This window comes from Spinacia oleracea, chromosome 3, assembly GCF_020520425.1.
Source record: "Spinacia oleracea cultivar Varoflay chromosome 3, BTI_SOV_V1, whole genome shotgun sequence".
Classification (NCBI taxonomy): Eukaryota; Viridiplantae; Streptophyta; class Magnoliopsida; order Caryophyllales; family Amaranthaceae; genus Spinacia; species Spinacia oleracea.
In genome coordinates this window covers 6,511,587-6,528,526 of record NC_079489.1, presented here as the reverse complement: position 1 = coordinate 6,528,526, position 16,940 = coordinate 6,511,587, and the positions used below count along the sequence as shown (strand labels likewise).

The 16,940-nt window shown below is 35.0% G+C and overlaps 1 protein-coding gene across 3 annotated transcripts; it reads left to right on the top strand.

Moving 5' to 3' along the window:
* Positions 1–9,669: 9,669 nt before the first annotated feature.
* Positions 9,670–16,387, top strand: LOC110783176 (rab GTPase-activating protein 22). 3 transcript variants are annotated; one of them, XM_021987496.2, is made up of 5 exons: positions 9,670–10,142; positions 11,864–11,999; positions 12,551–12,600; positions 14,632–14,685; positions 14,801–16,387. In XM_021987496.2, exons 1-5 carry the CDS (start codon positions 9,970–9,972, stop codon positions 16,020–16,022), a joined length of 1,635 nt encoding a protein of 544 aa, XP_021843188.1. In that variant the 5' UTR covers positions 9,670–9,969; the 3' UTR covers positions 16,023–16,387. The 3 variants fall into 3 exon arrangements, with proteins under 3 accessions (XP_021843188.1, XP_021843187.1, XP_021843189.1); XM_021987495.2 differs by having other exon boundaries at positions 9,678–10,572; XM_021987497.2 differs by lacking the exons at positions 9,670–10,142; positions 11,864–11,999; positions 12,551–12,600 and adding exons at positions 12,636–13,463; positions 13,579–13,639.
* The last annotated feature ends 553 nt before the right edge of the window (positions 16,388–16,940 follow it).

Sequence of the window (16,940 nt, the reverse complement as noted above, 5' to 3'; positions counted from 1 at the left end):
CTTACCCAAGACTGTTTTTAATTTTTTATACCTATATTCATCTCAGATTCACCCTATACTCCCTACACACCTAAAAAAGTGTACTAGTATCTTTTATTTGACAAACTCACTTGATTGGTCCCGCCAAATGAGTCTTGTGTGGAATTTGTAATTTACAAATTAACTCACCTTCAGACTCCGTTGAGTATTTTTTTATACTTAATAAGAGTCTAGTATGAGACTTATCTAAAGACTCACCTTAAGACAAAGAAAGTCGATCAGATTGAAAAAATAATGTTAATTTTGGGGTTAGATCAAACGTTTTCGAAGTTATTCAACGAGTTGTCAACGTAGTATTATTTAGAGATGGAGGGAACAATTGATTGTTGTCAAAATCTAAACACAAATAGGTAATCCAATCAATTACTTAATAAAATCAAACAATAACATAGTTTTATTAATTTTAATTTTATTATTATTTAGAGACGGAGGGAACAACTGAATGCTGTCAAAATCTAAACACAAATAGCTAATCTAATCAATTACTTGATCAAATCAGACAATAACATAGCTTTTATTCATTTTTTTATAGCTCTGATAATAGCATTAGATTTTGTCACTAAAATTGCTTGGAAATTAATCATAGTACGAACATGAAACATGTGCTTAATTAAGCCAATCCAGGAAAAGTGGAGAAAAGAAATCAGATAATAAGAGAATCAGCACCTCAAAAAGTCTTGTTTTCTTATGAAAAAAGAAATCCCTAACGCCGTTTTTGTTAATTGTTGCTAATTAAGTTCACATGGTGATGGGGTTTACTATTTATTGATTAATTGTCTGATTCTTCTCTTTGTCCCACAGATTTTCCAGATTATATAGTTCAATCCAAGGATGCATCACAAGCGAAACAACTCAAGGCACTTATTAATAATTAAGCAAGTGGTAACTTTGGGGAAATGATAAATCCAAAGAAGAATTTCACTTCTTCCAAGGAAATCACCTTTAAAAAAATGTGGATTTCCTTGGAAGAAGTAAAATTTTCCTTGGATTTATCACTTCCCGTAACTTTGCTTTAGTTAGAAGTAAAGACATACTTATCCATGCAAGAAAATGCTTACAAAATTGGACGATAATAATTAAGATATGTTAACCTAACATAAGTTGGTGGAGTTGGTGGGGGAACTCACCTTGTGATTTGGAGGTCACAAGTTCGAGCCCCATCAACTGCGAAATGCTTGGGAGTGGCTCAAGCGATGACCTGCGGAGCTGGGCTGGTTAACCTATGCTAGATGCTGGTTCAATTAAGGTCCCTTCTTCTTACCTATTAAAAAAAAATTAAGATATGTTAATTTTGATTTCCCATATGACCAGTCATGTACTCATGTATTACGGAGTATTAGATTATATAGATTTACGATAAATTAGTGTGAAGAGGATCTTATCCAAAAACTATCGTTTTGATGTACTGTCATTTCAAGAAAAGCTACTTCGTATTATTTTATTCATATACCAAACTAATACGAAGTAATGCAAATAATATTCATAATCTTGTTTGTACCCCTTAAGCAGCAGTCTATACAATATTGAGTTCATTGTTTAATTTTGGGTGCGAATTGGAATGAGCCGTAATAACTACGAGGAAGTCAAAATCGCAGGCTGAACAAAAAATCAATGAAATGGTACATGTTTTAATCGAAATGGTACTTTGTTTTTAATGAAATGATACTCTTTTTAACGAAATGGTACATGTTTTTATCGACACTACTACAAAAATGGGCAAAGAGACCCATCCAAAATGGCCTAAGAGACCCCATATGGGGGGTCTCTAGATAGGGGGGTCTCTTTTATAAAGAGACCCCCTCATCAAGAGGGGGTCTGTTTGTTAAAAACAAGAGACCCGTTATTTAAGAAAAGGGGTCTCTTGTGTCAACCATATAAAAAATAATATAGAAGGGGAAGAGACCCCCTATTAGAGATATGGGGTCTTTTGTAACTAAAATTCAGACCCCATATTTAAGAAAATGGGTCTCTTTGATATTTTTAATATTTTTTTATTCAACAAATTCAGATCCCCTATTTCACCTAACGGGTCTCTTTGTCATGTTTTTATTAAAAAAAGATGATTTACTAGAGACCCACTATCTCACCTAACGGGTCTCTTTGATAATTTTGGATTTAAAAAAAATTATTTATGCTGACATATTTACCCCCTTTTAAATTTAAGAAAAACAAAATATTACACTCAAATACAGATAATTTATTCACGATTGATCACATCCATAAATCTAAAAATTTAAGCTTAACAATATAAATCTGTATTACTTGTGAGAACATTAGAAATTATATATCCAACTTGTGAAGTCTCAAAAACGAGGGAAATTTTTCTATCCTATTGTACTGAATAAACCTCTTTTGTGAAGCTTCACTTGTTAAAATCATCCCCTTTGGTTCTCCCATTGTTCCACTTGTGTGCAGTCATCAGTCTTGAAACTCCAGCTTCCTTCCTTTGCATGCTCGAAATATTCTCAAAGCTGACAATGGTGGAGAACCAAAATAAAATGCATCTCAGTAATTGACAATTAAACTAAGCAATCAAAGTCTTAACATATTATTTCTCCATTTACCAACTCTTTAGGTAGTTAAACTTTGACAAGCATTACATTATCTGTATAGGCATCAAAACATATCATCATCAAGTCGAGATCAAAGACAGTTTTATTTTTTAGAGTGAGACACTCTTTCAATCATCCAAGACAATGCACATATCAGTTTAGACTATTGCTCGATTAAATAATTAAACAAAACTGTGAGCATGAGAGAATCTGCAGAATAGTAACTAATAGTAATAACCCACTGCCACTCCAACAGATCAGTACCAAACACAGATCTAGGTAGCTATTTGTATAACTTGTGATCCATTAATGTATAGTTTAAGATTACCTAAACAGTTTCACAAACGAAACCTACGAAATTGCCATCAACCAAAAAACAAATTATATGAGGAGAAAAACACAGTGCGGAAGTATAAGCAAGCAAAAAATTCATAGTAACTTAAGGTATCTCACAGGTTTGCCACGATTACCAACAAACAAAAAATTCATAAAAATTCATAGTAAAAATTCACTTTGCCTCTTGATTGCCCTGTCGGCTGTCACAATCACCTCTTTTGCTCAACTCTTCTGTAAGACCTTGTGTTATGTATATTTCAAGAAACCAATCAGAAATGTTTGACAGTTAGAGATAAACGATAAACGTACTAGTTATGTATATTTCAAGTCTTACTCTGATTAATCTTACATAGTGGAACCCAAGTGCCCAACAAATTGTAGAAAAACCTTAATGATTATGCAGACCTAAATCGCTAAAGCAACCCCCAACCTTTTTTTTTTCTTGATGGCACCAAATCGAAAATTGTGCCTTTTCACTTAAGTCCTGTTGTTGATTAACAACATGGATATCTCCATGCTTTTAAAATCCAGAGATGAAAAAAAATGAACATAGCTTACGAAGTATAGACAGACTTTAGGACAATTTTCCGCTTGAGTGTAGAAACCTGTAACCTACGGAGTAAAACCTAAAACATGTCAACCCATCCGCCACATAAGAAATATACCTTCCATCTCAATGTTAACCAATTCATAACTTTTCTAAAGCAATAAACAAGAACACTTATGATCTATTAACTTCTAAAGTTGCTGTTGTTGTTCCTTCTGGAACTAACCCTGATCAATTCAACGAGCTCTTGTGGTCCAAGGTTCATCTTTCTCCATACTCTCTTTTGGAAATTTGTTGTTTATGAATTTATTGAACCAGAATATTTCAAATAGGTTCGGCTTGACTGACATGTTCTAAAAAACAAATTCAAGTCTTAGCTAGCTTATTTGCGGAGTTAGCAGATAATCTCATCAACTACCAGTGGGCAATGATGGGCGTTAAAGTTCGATTACTTTTTCTAAAGTTGCTTCTCATTTCAACAATGTTTACATTCAAGTTAAGAAATTGGTTGGTTGTGATTGTCAAATTATTGTTTTGAAAATGAAACTTGCTAGTTTGCAGTGTGGGCAAACATAATTTTATGACTACATCACTAGATGATTCCCCATGATTTGGAGGCAAAAAAAGTAACTGCTACTTTCATAAACACAACAAATCAACTTATTTCCAAATAAACATTCACAACATACCCAATTAACCCAAACAGATCACATTGTTCAAAACAATTGGAGCAAAACACACTTAAAGTGTAAAAGAAATCTGTCCAGAGGCAACAGCTTTGCAGGTTCATTTTCACAGAAAAAGCATTGCAAATTCTCAAACATCCAATTAAAAGGAACACCAAATCAAACAATAAAATTGAAAATGGAGAGAAGGAAAATGAGCTTAAAAGATTTGTTACCGAAAGTTTCTTCAACTTCTCTTTGAGATTTAGATTCATACATTCTTATGTTACGTTAAATCTGACAACAACACCAAAGAACGGTAAGAGCAGCTCCAGCGAGGCCACATAGTGACTTCGACGAGTCCGCCGGAGGTGAGAGGAAGCAGAGGAGTGAAACGAGTGAAGCAGAGCAGGGGAAAGTAGAGATCAGCTGCATTCAGCGACGAAGAAACATCAACGGGGTTGGAGCACTTCTCGCCGGAATTTAGTAGGGAATCTAGAAGGGAAAGTTAGGGTTTCATAAATTGGGGTTTAATTCAATTTTTTAATGGAATAATTTAGTAGAGAGATTACCAGTTCATGAATGAGTAGCAACGATAGCGTTAACAACCACCATAACCCCAAGCAGCGGCGAACCAGAGAAGGAGAGCAGAGATGATTAGATGACGAAATACGCATTATTGAATCAAATTCAGATTTCGGCAAGTAGGGTTTGTTGTTAAATTCCGGTGAGGTGCTGAATTTAGTGAATTAGGGATATATAGATTGATTGAGGAACATAAATCTGGGTTTTGGTTGTGAACAAAGGAATGAGAATTTTGGAATGGGTAGATCTGAGAGGAGGAGTCAGGATTGGTTTCCTGGTTTCGCTGGTAGGAAGGAAGGGGGAAAGGAATTTAGGTTTAGGTACCCTTTTTTTTTTTTTGGACGAAATGATTCCAGTTCCTATGACCATCTACATCCGTATTAATTAAATAAAAATAGGGAGCAGACCTTTTATGAGACTTAACGGGTCTCTTTTTTTCCGCCTAGTGGACCCCTCCACACATAAGAGACCTCCTATTTATTATAGCGGGTCTCTTGTTTATATTTTATTGTCTAATGAGTGGGTCCAGGTTAATATAAGAGACCCGTTATTTGTAATATTAGGTCTTTTTAAATAAAGAGACCCGTTACCTAATGTAATGGGTATGTTTTTAGGGATCTCTTTGAACATTTTTGTAGTAGTGCGAAATGGTATTCCGTTTAACGAAATAATACTTTTTTTTTTAATGAAATGGTACTCGTTTTTAAATAAATACATGTTTAACGCTAATATGTGTTTGCTCACACATCATATCATGCCGGCATGTCGTCTCACCGAGCTCTAATAACTACTCCGTATTGCATTCTTATTAACCGTTGATCATATAACATACCAAGTAGCATGTAACATACTATCATCTGGTTGGCGCGCTTTTGTGATTTCTCATTCTAATCGATCCCTCAACTAATTGAGCCAGACTACTAGATTCATATACTCCGACTATCCTTGCATTTGTACAAATTATACCCCAACATTATTTTTTGTTATTGGTTAGAATTTATTTTGCACAAGACGAACAAAACATAGCCTAGATTAATGTCAATGAAAGATATCCATCGTATACACTCCGCTTAGCTTGCAGTGTGTACCATGTTGAGTTCATTATTATTACTACTTTCGTTCCGCAATAGATGCATCGTTTTTCATTTGAGCACTATTCATCAACCAACTTTGACAATCATTCTTTCACATTACTCCATGTAAGAGTAAACAAGGGCAAGGGAGATCTTGTGAAATTCGTATCAATTCGAGTATTCCAAATATCAACAAGGTTGCACAAAGAAGCGTGTTAGAATACGTGAAAAAAGAAATGATGCAAGTATTGTAAAACGGACGTAGTTGGCCCGACCTATCTTCTTGATGGTCTGGGTAGGCCCGGCCTCCCATGACAAAAATTAAATTTTCTAGTGCACTTTTAGTTTCGCCTCCTAAAATTATAATATAATTGTATAAATTACATACTCCATCATATTAATTGCTTAATTCTTTTACTAAATTCTTCGTAGAACGATTCAAGATCCGCCGCTGAATTCAGCCAAACGGTATGGTCCTAAGTTTACACACATCTAAACAAAAAAAATGGATGAACAACTAATGATGTTGTCGAGATCGGCTGAAGAAAAAGCCAAAATATCAAAATTATTGTGTCATTCTTTGAGCAAATGCACCAAAAATCTTGAGAAAGTTGGTTGCAGTTTAACATGCATGCCTGAACGACATGCCTTTTCCCTTTCACGTTTCAATTATTATTATGTCGTTTATTTTGTTAATCATACAATTTGCATATGACGATTATTTTTAATTTTTGTGTTTATGGACTGATTTGATTGTTAAGCCTTTCGGCTTAACATTAATTAGGGGTTATTATTGTATACTACGCATATGCCACTCATAGGGTTGTAAATAAATATTTAATAAATTTTCTAAATTAGTACTTCGTAATACACGAATAGATCGGTGTAATTAATGTTTTCGGTTTAGCTCCGTTGTGCAACCTCGATGATTGTTTATATCATTTTTCTTAATCATTTAATTTTCAACTTTGCAGATATATATACTAAAGTCTACTACTACTGTCTACTGCTACTAAATTATAACTCTGGCCAAATTGGCTCGAAAGGATTTCGGTTGTTCTGACACGATAAGGTCTTTCATAAATTATTATAAAGCAAAACAATATATACTCCTTCTATTAGTACTTTGTGAAATGTGAAAGGCTAGCTTATTTTTTCTTCCTTTTTTTTTTTTTTTTTTTTTTTTATTATTATCATGGAGCACATTATGTTATGGTGAAAAAATGTGCACGCATAAATTTTTTTTTGGGTGTTAATACCCGATTCACCGTTAGGTCTAATTCGGATTCGGGGCGAGTTCAGGGTAGTTAGGTTCCAGTCCCCTCCCAATTGTTGTTGCGGAGGATCGAACACGGGTTCTCCCTACCAAGTTCAGCCCCAATCACCACTGAACTAACAATCAATTGGTATGTGCACGTATAATTTAAAGTAAGGGCAAAGTCATTGATACATCATAATCACAATATTGCAATTAATGACTTTTCCTCTCAAAATAAAGTCATGGAAATACAATGGGGAAGAAAGGACCACTTCAACAATATTTATTTGGTCCACCCTTAATCAAGAGCATGAAGACATTAGCGATCCTTAATCCTTGCTAATTAGCTGAAAGTATGCGTGTTTTGAGTACGGAACATTTCTCCTACTAAATTGGTCATATCCTCGTATGTCATTATTTGATAATTATCATCAAATTCAAGCAAGAACACCTCTTATACGCGAGAATACACATGATTTATTGATGGATTTTTTTAGACAGGATGATCCATTAAATGAATTAGAAGTAATATTCAATAATATATATAATTCTTTTTATGTTGTCAATTTTAACCACAAATATATATTCCGTGTCTTTATGTTATTAGGTTTCTTCCAACATAAGTAACCCGGTTTTACCTTTAATCGAACTTAAACTTTTGCAAATTTGTAAAATGTTTATGCGAATGGATATACCAAACAAATTATATTTGTAGATATATGCTTAATTAGTTAATTATGTCCCTCAATATGTAAGGATCAATATAAAAAGTGTGAATAGATGATTACAGAGTACAATAAATAATAACAGTCATATATGCACGTGATGCGTGTAAGATTGTATAAAAATAAAAAAAATTGCGGGTTTAACTTATTTTTAGAGCCAACAAAAATCGAGGAATTAGCAAAAGTTGACTTCACATACATGCAATGGTCAAATATTTTTGTTACATTTTGTTGGTTGGTTTTGGTACTTGATAGTCACATATTTTATTTTGTGACATTACGCCAGCATAATATATCCATGTACAATAATCAAATTCAAATACAATATAATAGTATTTGAATGAATTAAAAGTTTTGCATCTTGACCAATACAAAATAGAGAAATAAAAAGTAAACTACACAAAATTATTTTATCAATAAATATTTTGGTCGGTTTTCCAATATAAAAAACCCCAGCAAGGCATAAACATATGGTGTACAAGCATGCTAATTACTTTAATTTATTTTAAAGATTTTTACTCCATATGTAAGCTGAAAATGACGTTTTCCACCAAATTAAATAATCCACATTGTTTTTGTTGATCAATTAATTATCATAATGATTTGACTTAAATCGTGACACTTTGATATGATGATGAATGTAATTGAATTATAGCCATTATGGTATGTTAATGATTGTTGTCGAACAAATGAGGAATTTAAGTGCTTAATGACTTCAGAGGATTTTGGGATGGAGAAAAAATTAAGAATTAATTAACTTAGTTATGAATTTCTCTACTTTGATTTAGATATGGATGCCAATGCGTATTTCATTAGTCAAAAGTTACATTGTCTTAGTTTGTACAGTACAAAGTGAACTTTGCATTTGTAGCTCTACAACATTAATTTCAACTAGCTTCATGCCAATTCAAAAAGTATCTTATAGTGTACTATGAAATTTGATCTCAATCTTAAATTTGTCCCATATCCTAATTTAACTTAACTTTTCTTATGAGTTTATGTTAAGAAACTATTATTACAAATGTCGAACGTGTCATTAGGTTTCACCAAAAGAAAAAACTGACACGCATAACAACACTTTCATTGAATCACATGAAGGTGGTGTAGGTTTACTATGCAACAACTAAGTTTATTACAATGAATTCATCTAGAAAATGAATGAGAAAGCAAATCTTGTGAGATATAAAGTGCCAAATTAAGTCTCCACAACTTAAATACCTTATGATTCAAATTATTTGTCGTTTTAAGGTGAAATTTGACTCTATCTGTCTGTATAACTGCAAAGTTATAACTTTAATTACAGAAACCGCTCAGTTTTCACCGAAAGTAATCCTTAATTTAACCAGAATAATAGTCATGTAAAATACATGAATGTTTCAGTATCTTGTTTTGTAACTACATCAAAGATGTCACATATCTTACCAGATCATGATATAAACAAAGCAATCAAAAATCCAATTCATCATCAACTTTTGAAGAAACAGTAAGCCACATCGATATCAAAGAAAAACAACAAAAGATATCAAAGTATCCATCGATATCAAAGAGAAACAACAAAAGATATCAAAGTATCCATCGATAAACATAGAAAAAACAAAATTCAATCACTCATGAACAGAATCCTCCTTGCATGTGAATACATATTCTCAAACTTGTAAGTCAACCTCATTTTTCCTTCTCACATGTGATTGATTCATCTATGGTGTATCTACAAGTAATTGGTACTCCAACTCCATCATAGTAAGAGAAAAAAAGAAGCATTTTTCTACTACTAGTGCGTAATACAAATTTACGTCAAGGTGCGAGTCTATAAAAGTATAAAACAGGTCGTGTTCAAGTAAGGTCGTACCATAGCATAAGTATATATAACTAGACTTGTTCATTAGAATTCCATAATTAGAAATAAAATTAGGGAGCAATAACCACTTTTAACCACCACCTTACTTTCTCTCTCTTCACCCAAGAATCTCTCAAGTCTCCCTTTGATCCCTTCTCACTTTCCATTTCCTTCATTCCCACTCTCTCTCTTGAGAGAAAAAGCCAAAAAAAATAATTGGGTTTTTGGAGAGAGAAACTCGATTTTTTCGTCATCTTCATCATCATCATAATCGAAATCACTGCAAAAACTTTTGTAGAAAATCCGCCATTTTTATCTTGTATTCATTATTACACGTTTTCTCTCTCCTCCGATGCTTAACGTCGTTCCATCTTCGAGCTTATACAGAAGCATAGGTGGAATCTTCTTGTTCTTAAGCAGCGGTGGCGGCGGCGGCCAAAATGGCGGTGGCGCTGCTGCTGTAGCTGTTGCTTTCACTGCCGTTGCTGGTATCGCTGTATTTGCCGCCATTGCTTATACTCGTAGGTAAACCAATTACTCTAATAAAACCTCCCCCATTTTTTTGATTTTTCTTTTTAATTTGTGTAATTTGATTACTATGAACCCTAGATTTAGTTTGTGATTTCTGTTTAAGAAGACCCTCAAAAATTAATTTGATTTTTCTTTTCTAGGGGGAGGTTAGGGTTAGGGTTCGGTTAGAAATTAGGGAAATTTTCAGGATTTTTGTAAATTTATAGTAGATGAAAGCTCTAAGAAGAAGTCACACTTGTTCACCTTCTCCATCTTCATCGTCGAAATCATCCCCATCATCATCTAATTCGATAAAACATCATTATTCACTACCATCATCATCATCACCATCATCATCGTCGCCGTTATCGTCGTCTTGGGTTCATTTGCGGTCAGCTTTATTCGTTGTTGCTTCTTCCTCACCGGCATCTTCTTCTTCCCATCGGTGAGTTTCCTTATTCCCCTCTAAAAACTTCCGTTTTTCTCTCATTTTCTTAGGAACCCCAGTTTCCTGCTTAATTTTAGTTTGCTAGTTGTTCTTTTGAACTCTAATGGCTGTAACTTTTGTACAATCATGACATACAAGTAGTGGGAGCTATTCGCTCCGTCCTGAAGTAATAGTTATAAATTAACTACTTTTTGGGATGTTCGGGAAAGGTCTGTCATCCTTGTTAGATTAGTAATGGTCTATGTCAGGAAGCATGTTCAGGAGTTATTTCAGTGACAGTAATAGTGTAGGAATGATCCAATTGTCATGCTCCTAATTACGACTTACGAGAGGTTGGAGGAATGTGGCAATTATTTTCAGACATAGGAGCGATGTTTCAGGGAATAGTCTGGCCTTTGCTTGGATTGTACTTGGGTATTAATTAGTGTAGTTTTCCGCTATGGTTTGTAAAATTCGTTTTCTTTCCCGTTCTTTAAGAATTCTACAATACATTTTTGAGTATCTGTGTGATTTTGGGGTTTATAGTCCTTTTGGGGTTTCATTTGTGCATTGGTATTTTAAACGAGGATATTTTCGAGTAGCAGATACTAGGGAATATCCGAAATTAGTTTAGCGGTTTAATAACTTAGAAGATGGGAGGTGCTGACTTGGAAGGGTGATGAGGCTCTGAAGTGTGTGATGCAGTGTTTCTAGGAATGCAATACATATGTTGTTTGGAATGGATAAGGACAAGTAGTTTTCAACCCACTTGCTTAAACTAGACCACTAATAACTCGAATGCAGTAGACCAAATTCACGCGCACGTCTTGTCATCTTCAACGTTTCGATTTATTCTTCATAGGGGGTGCGGGGGAGGGTGGTTGCAATACAGTGTGTTAAATGGAAGAGGTAGTGTATAAATTTATTTTTGTATTGTTACTTCTCCACCTATTCCTTTCAAATGGGAAAGATGCAGATATGGAAATGGGTACCAATATTTGTTTAATAAATATTTGTTTAATTTATTTTGTGTGCTGTGTTTTATGGACAAACAGTAGATAAAATAAGAAGTCAGTGTCAAACTCCTGTAATTGATATGATGCTTGGAAGTTGGGAAACATAATGTGTGTGATAGGTTGTCAATATCATGAAATCTGGAATGTTATGCTGCATATGCAATTATGCATGTCTTAGCAGTGGGAAATTATGTTGATTTTAATAATTTATGTTCTTTTTTATTGCTTTCTAAGAAGTTTGACCTATATATTCTCTTTGATGATGAATGAAGTATGTATTTTTTATTTGTCAGTGGCCATCTTAAGTCACCATGGTCTCGCAAGAAAAGGAAACATGCCCTCACACTACGACAATGGAGAAATTCATTTACACCAGATGGAAAGCTTCATGATGGTGGAATAAAGCTTTTGAAGAAAGTTCGAAGTGGAGTAAGTTACTGTACATGAGCTTTACGTATTTTCATGCACTGCATATGATTTTTAAAATAAGAACTCCTAGATCTCCTTTTACCACCTGTAAGTCCCAATATTGTGATCTATTTTCTGGGGCTTATTCATGTCCTTATCTGACATTTCTTTGGCTAAAATTACTTTTTTCTTAATTGGTAGGAAGTCTATGAACTGGAAAATTAAGTATTAAATTTTATTTATTCTGAACGGCTTGTGCTTTCCATGTAGTTGTTTGTTTTCTTCTTCTCTTTGGGTGTGGCGTACCACTTTATTTTTTTATTCTATTCCCCCTTGGGCTCTTTAGGATTGGTCTCTTTAGCCAATTGAAAAATCCTTTTGTTTTCTTTTAAATTTGTTAGTGCTAGTCTCTTCGTTCTCATCGTACTGATTGAAAGAAGTTTGAGGATATTCTGGGGTCGAGAAATGTTATTGTACTTTAGTTATTAGAATAATTTGAAGTTGAATATTGTAATGCCTTTTTTTCACCCCAATATCATGTTTCTCAATGTACATCTAATTTCTTGATGTAGGGTATTGATCCAAGCATCAGATCAGAGGTTTGGCCTTTCCTTCTTGGCGTGTAAGTACAGAAAACTTATATGTCTCTTCCACAGCTTGTCGACTTATTTTTTTGCACAACTGATGTTACAGCTGTTTGTTAATTGTCCACTTCATCTGCGATTGAGAAAGGGAAGACACTCATTGTTTCTTGGCATTTTTTTGTGCGTTCTAGTTTTAAAATATCTATTTCTGGAGAATTCTGCTGCATTTACCTTTGGATTTTGGATGAACGTAGTAGACATGCAGTTGTGATTTGTGAAACTTGCCATGGCTCAGGCAATGATAGTTATACCTTTTCTCTTGTCATGCCTTTGCTTAGTAATTCAGTACCCCTTTGCTCTTTTGTTTTCTTCTCAATTTCAATTTTAAAAATATAGAACTGATAGTAGTGGTAGGGTATCCTTTGTGAACGCCTAATTTGGTTTCGCCATTCTCTTAGGTAGCATATTTGATTATCCATTTTTCCCGCAAACATGGATGAGCCATGGCTGTTGAAGTGTGTACAGAAAAATATGATACTTCTCTTCAAAGTAATTGAAAGATGTTGAAGTGTTTATGGTGTCAATCTATAGTTCTTTTTTAACTACATGGCTGTGGAGAAATTATAAACTCGTGTTAGAACAAACAAGTTACAGATTTCATTTCTGCAAGTATTGTTGTTCACTATACATTTTAAATTCTGGAGAAGACAATTGGATTGGCAGCCTAGAAATTGTTTAACTGAATTATCAGCTGTTTTGATTGCGGAAATATGAAGCATACTGGCCTGGCTAACTTCCAATGTTATGTGTATGTGTATTGACTTACTGCCATACATTAAAAATTGGGGTACTGCACTTTATGGAAAGCTCTGAGGAATAATGAATGGGATTGGGACTGAAGGTTGGTAATGTGACTTCCTTGCTTGATTTACAAATCAGGAGAGTTAGAATAAGAGACTAAGAGCAAGTGGTAAAAAGACTGAGATAATAAAAAATGACCTTCATTTGTGTTTCAGGTGTTTGGATTATACATTATTTTGGTCCACTGAGAGTCAGACCTGAAATTGTATGTCTGAGGTAGAAACTTCTGCTCGTAACTCATCATAGTTTTGATGAATAGGTGTCAGTTTTTTTTTTTTTTTTTTGGGTTAGAAGTGGATGAGGTGTGTTGAGAATAATAGCAACTGAATTTTCCCTTTATGTCCTACTTAAAATAGACTGTTTGCCGAGTAGAAGTCTTCTGTAATTTCGTCCTTGGCGATTCCTTAATTGTGTTATTCTCAAATTTTATAGCTGCAAAGACCTGGTGCCTTTTGCTGCCAATTTTTACCGTCGTAGAAATGATAAGGTAGTAAAAAAAAAATTGTTCTGCTCGAGATATCTGGACATTTTCAACAACATATTTCCTTTTAAACATGAAATTGTTGTTTTTTTCCCCAGCTAGTCTTGGTTAAAGTTCGATTTTGTGTCCATGGCTTCCATCTTGTTCAATCATCTTCTTTCAATCATATGTTGTTTTTGTACATCATCTACTTGTTGTGGTGCCCCAAAGGGCTTCTTCGTTTTACGAATTACCTTATACAGGTTAATTTTATACTATTTCCGGATTTGATAATATCTTAGGGAAGTACGAAGTATAATTTTTTCATGCAAGAGAGATTTTGTTGCTGAGATGAACTCCATTAAAAGAGATCATGGCATTCCGAAAAGACCTCATTATGGGATGAAGACCTTAACCTTAGTAACTCAGTGGTGGGTAGGACCCTCCATTCCGCTTGGTATATCATGAGAAAAGAAATTTTCACCAGGCGCACCGCTGTCAACTTTTGTGGCCATGTGGCAATTGTTTAGATTTAAACGTATTATCAATTTCTCAGTTTGCTGAGCTTTGTGAATGCTGTTTCTGTATTTTATTTATAATCTGGGTTTTCTCATGCATAGCTTTTAAGTTCATATTACTCCGTACCTTTTTGTGCATTTCCCTGTTATAGTTGTGCTTTGCTCCGATCAAATTGGTGGTTTTTTTTGGTAGAAACCTTTTTGATTATTAATTTGTTTTGTCTCAACAGCTATGACTTGAAAAGTACCAAAGAAGAAAGAGATGTTATCAGAAACAAGAACAGGTAACATGGATGTCTACAGCGATGTTGTTCCTTGTTGTATTCGAGCAGCCTTCATGAAATTCATTAGTTAGTTTCCCACATTTAAAGATTTTTATATTGGTGTTTGTGTATTCAGAAAGGAGTATGAAAAACTTAGGAGGCAGAGTCGACGACTATTAAAACAAACTGATGAGAATTCAAGACTGAATAGCAACGGGAGCAGTGAGAGTCCCTATTCAGAACCCAGTTCACCTGCCTCAGAAGATGTGGTCAGTGCTCGAGAGTCCCTATCCAGTGAGAAGGGAAGTTCTGATCTTGAGTTTTCAGAAAATCAATCTAGCTCAGTATTGGATAGGAGTAGTAGCTCCCGGCGAGTCACGAGTTCTAGTCCTTCTGTAATCTGCAGCGATTCATCTGACATGGGGTCATCTGAAGATGAACAATTTGACGAAGCTTCTTCTCCTCTATCTGACGAAGAGAATGATGTTGATGTTGCTTCAAAGGGAGATCTTTCCCCGCCTAAGACAAATCCACAGTCTAATGTCTGTCGAACTGAAGATTTTGCCAGTTGGCAGCGTATAATTCGTCTTGATGCTGTGCGGGCCAATGCAGAATGGACTCCCTATTCTCCTTCCCAGGCTGCAGTATCAGAAGACCGGGCATGTCGTTCTGCTGAAGCTGTAGGTCTTAAAGACTATGATCACCTTGAGCCATGCAGAATTTACCATGCTGCTCGATTGGTAGCAATACTTGAAGCCTATGCCATCTATGACTCTGAAATTGGTTACTGTCAAGGTATGAGTGATCTTCTTTCCCCGATAATCTCAGTAATAGAGGAAGACCATATGGCATTCTGGTGTTTTGTGGGGTTTATGAAGAAGGCTCGGCATAACTTCAGGCTCGATGAGGTGGGAATTCGTCGGCAACTTAATACCGTGGCCAAAATCATAAAACACAAGGACTCACACCTTTATAAACATTTGGTAAAGCTCCAAGCAGAGGACTGTTTCTTTGTTTACAGGATGGTGGTTGTTCTGTTTAGGAGGGAGCTGAATTTTGAGCAGACACTTTGCTTGTGGGAGGTGATGTGGGCTGATCAAGCTGCACTTCGGGCCGGGGTTGGCAAATCTGCGTGGCGTGTAATAAGACAACGGGCCCCACCAACAGAGGATTTGCTGCTGTATGCCATTGCTGCTTCTGTATTGCAGAGAAGAAAACAGATTATAGAGAAGTACAGTAGTATGGATGAAATATTGAGGGAGTGTAATAATATGGCTGGACATCTTGATATTTGGAAACTCTTGGATGGTGCACATGATCTGGTAATGACTCTTCATGATAAAGTTGCTACAACCTAGCCTAGGGATGCGTGCTTCAGCTCTCATCGTTCTTCACAATTTCGGCGTGAGCTGTTGTTAGTAGCCAAATCATACAGGTTCGTGCTTGAAACTTGTGAGCTTACGGCGAATTTCCTAAAGGTCTCTCAACATCTTGTGTAACTTGTTCTTTGATCTTTCCAATATTTTCGAGGTGGTAAAAAATAAATTGTTCAAATTTTCTGATTAAGAAATTTGCAATTTAACTCTTTAGGCTCTTTTTTGTTTGAAGGAGAATACAATTGTAAATTAGTTTTCCGTTGTTTGTTCGTTCGTTTTCAAGAGAAGGGATAGTAAATGGAAATGAAAGGGGGTGGATGGATCAATGGAGAAGTATTTTTGTTTCATTCTTGTAGAACTGTTCTCCATTCTTTACAAGACGAACAAACAAAAATGGGAAAATCACTTCTCCTCCTAACTGAAAACTTCTTTTTAATAGCATCTAACATGTTATACCGATAATTGTATAGATATGGTGTTAAGTAATGGTTTTTTCGAGTGTTGAGTGCTCCTTTGTCTTTCAAGGATAAAATGTACGAAGTATATCGTGTGTTATTTCGTGCTAAACAAGCTCGTACTGTATTTCCTTTAAGTGAGAATAAAGAAAATGGAACGGATTTTGGTATGATAAATCGATTGTTGGCGTTAATGCTTTAGATCTACTGGGGTGTGGGGAGCAACTCTTTCTTGTTGAGCATTGTTCAGAGTCATGTCCAATGCGACTCGATTGATTAGTTCTCCATCCCAAAGCAACAACCGACATTAACGAGAGCACCGGCAAGCGCAAGCGAAGGAGCTAGAAAAGCCTGCTCAAAAAACAAGAAAACAAAAACAACGATTGAATTCAGCTAAACATAAGGAAATGACAATCGCATCTATTAGACGTTTCATGGCTAACGC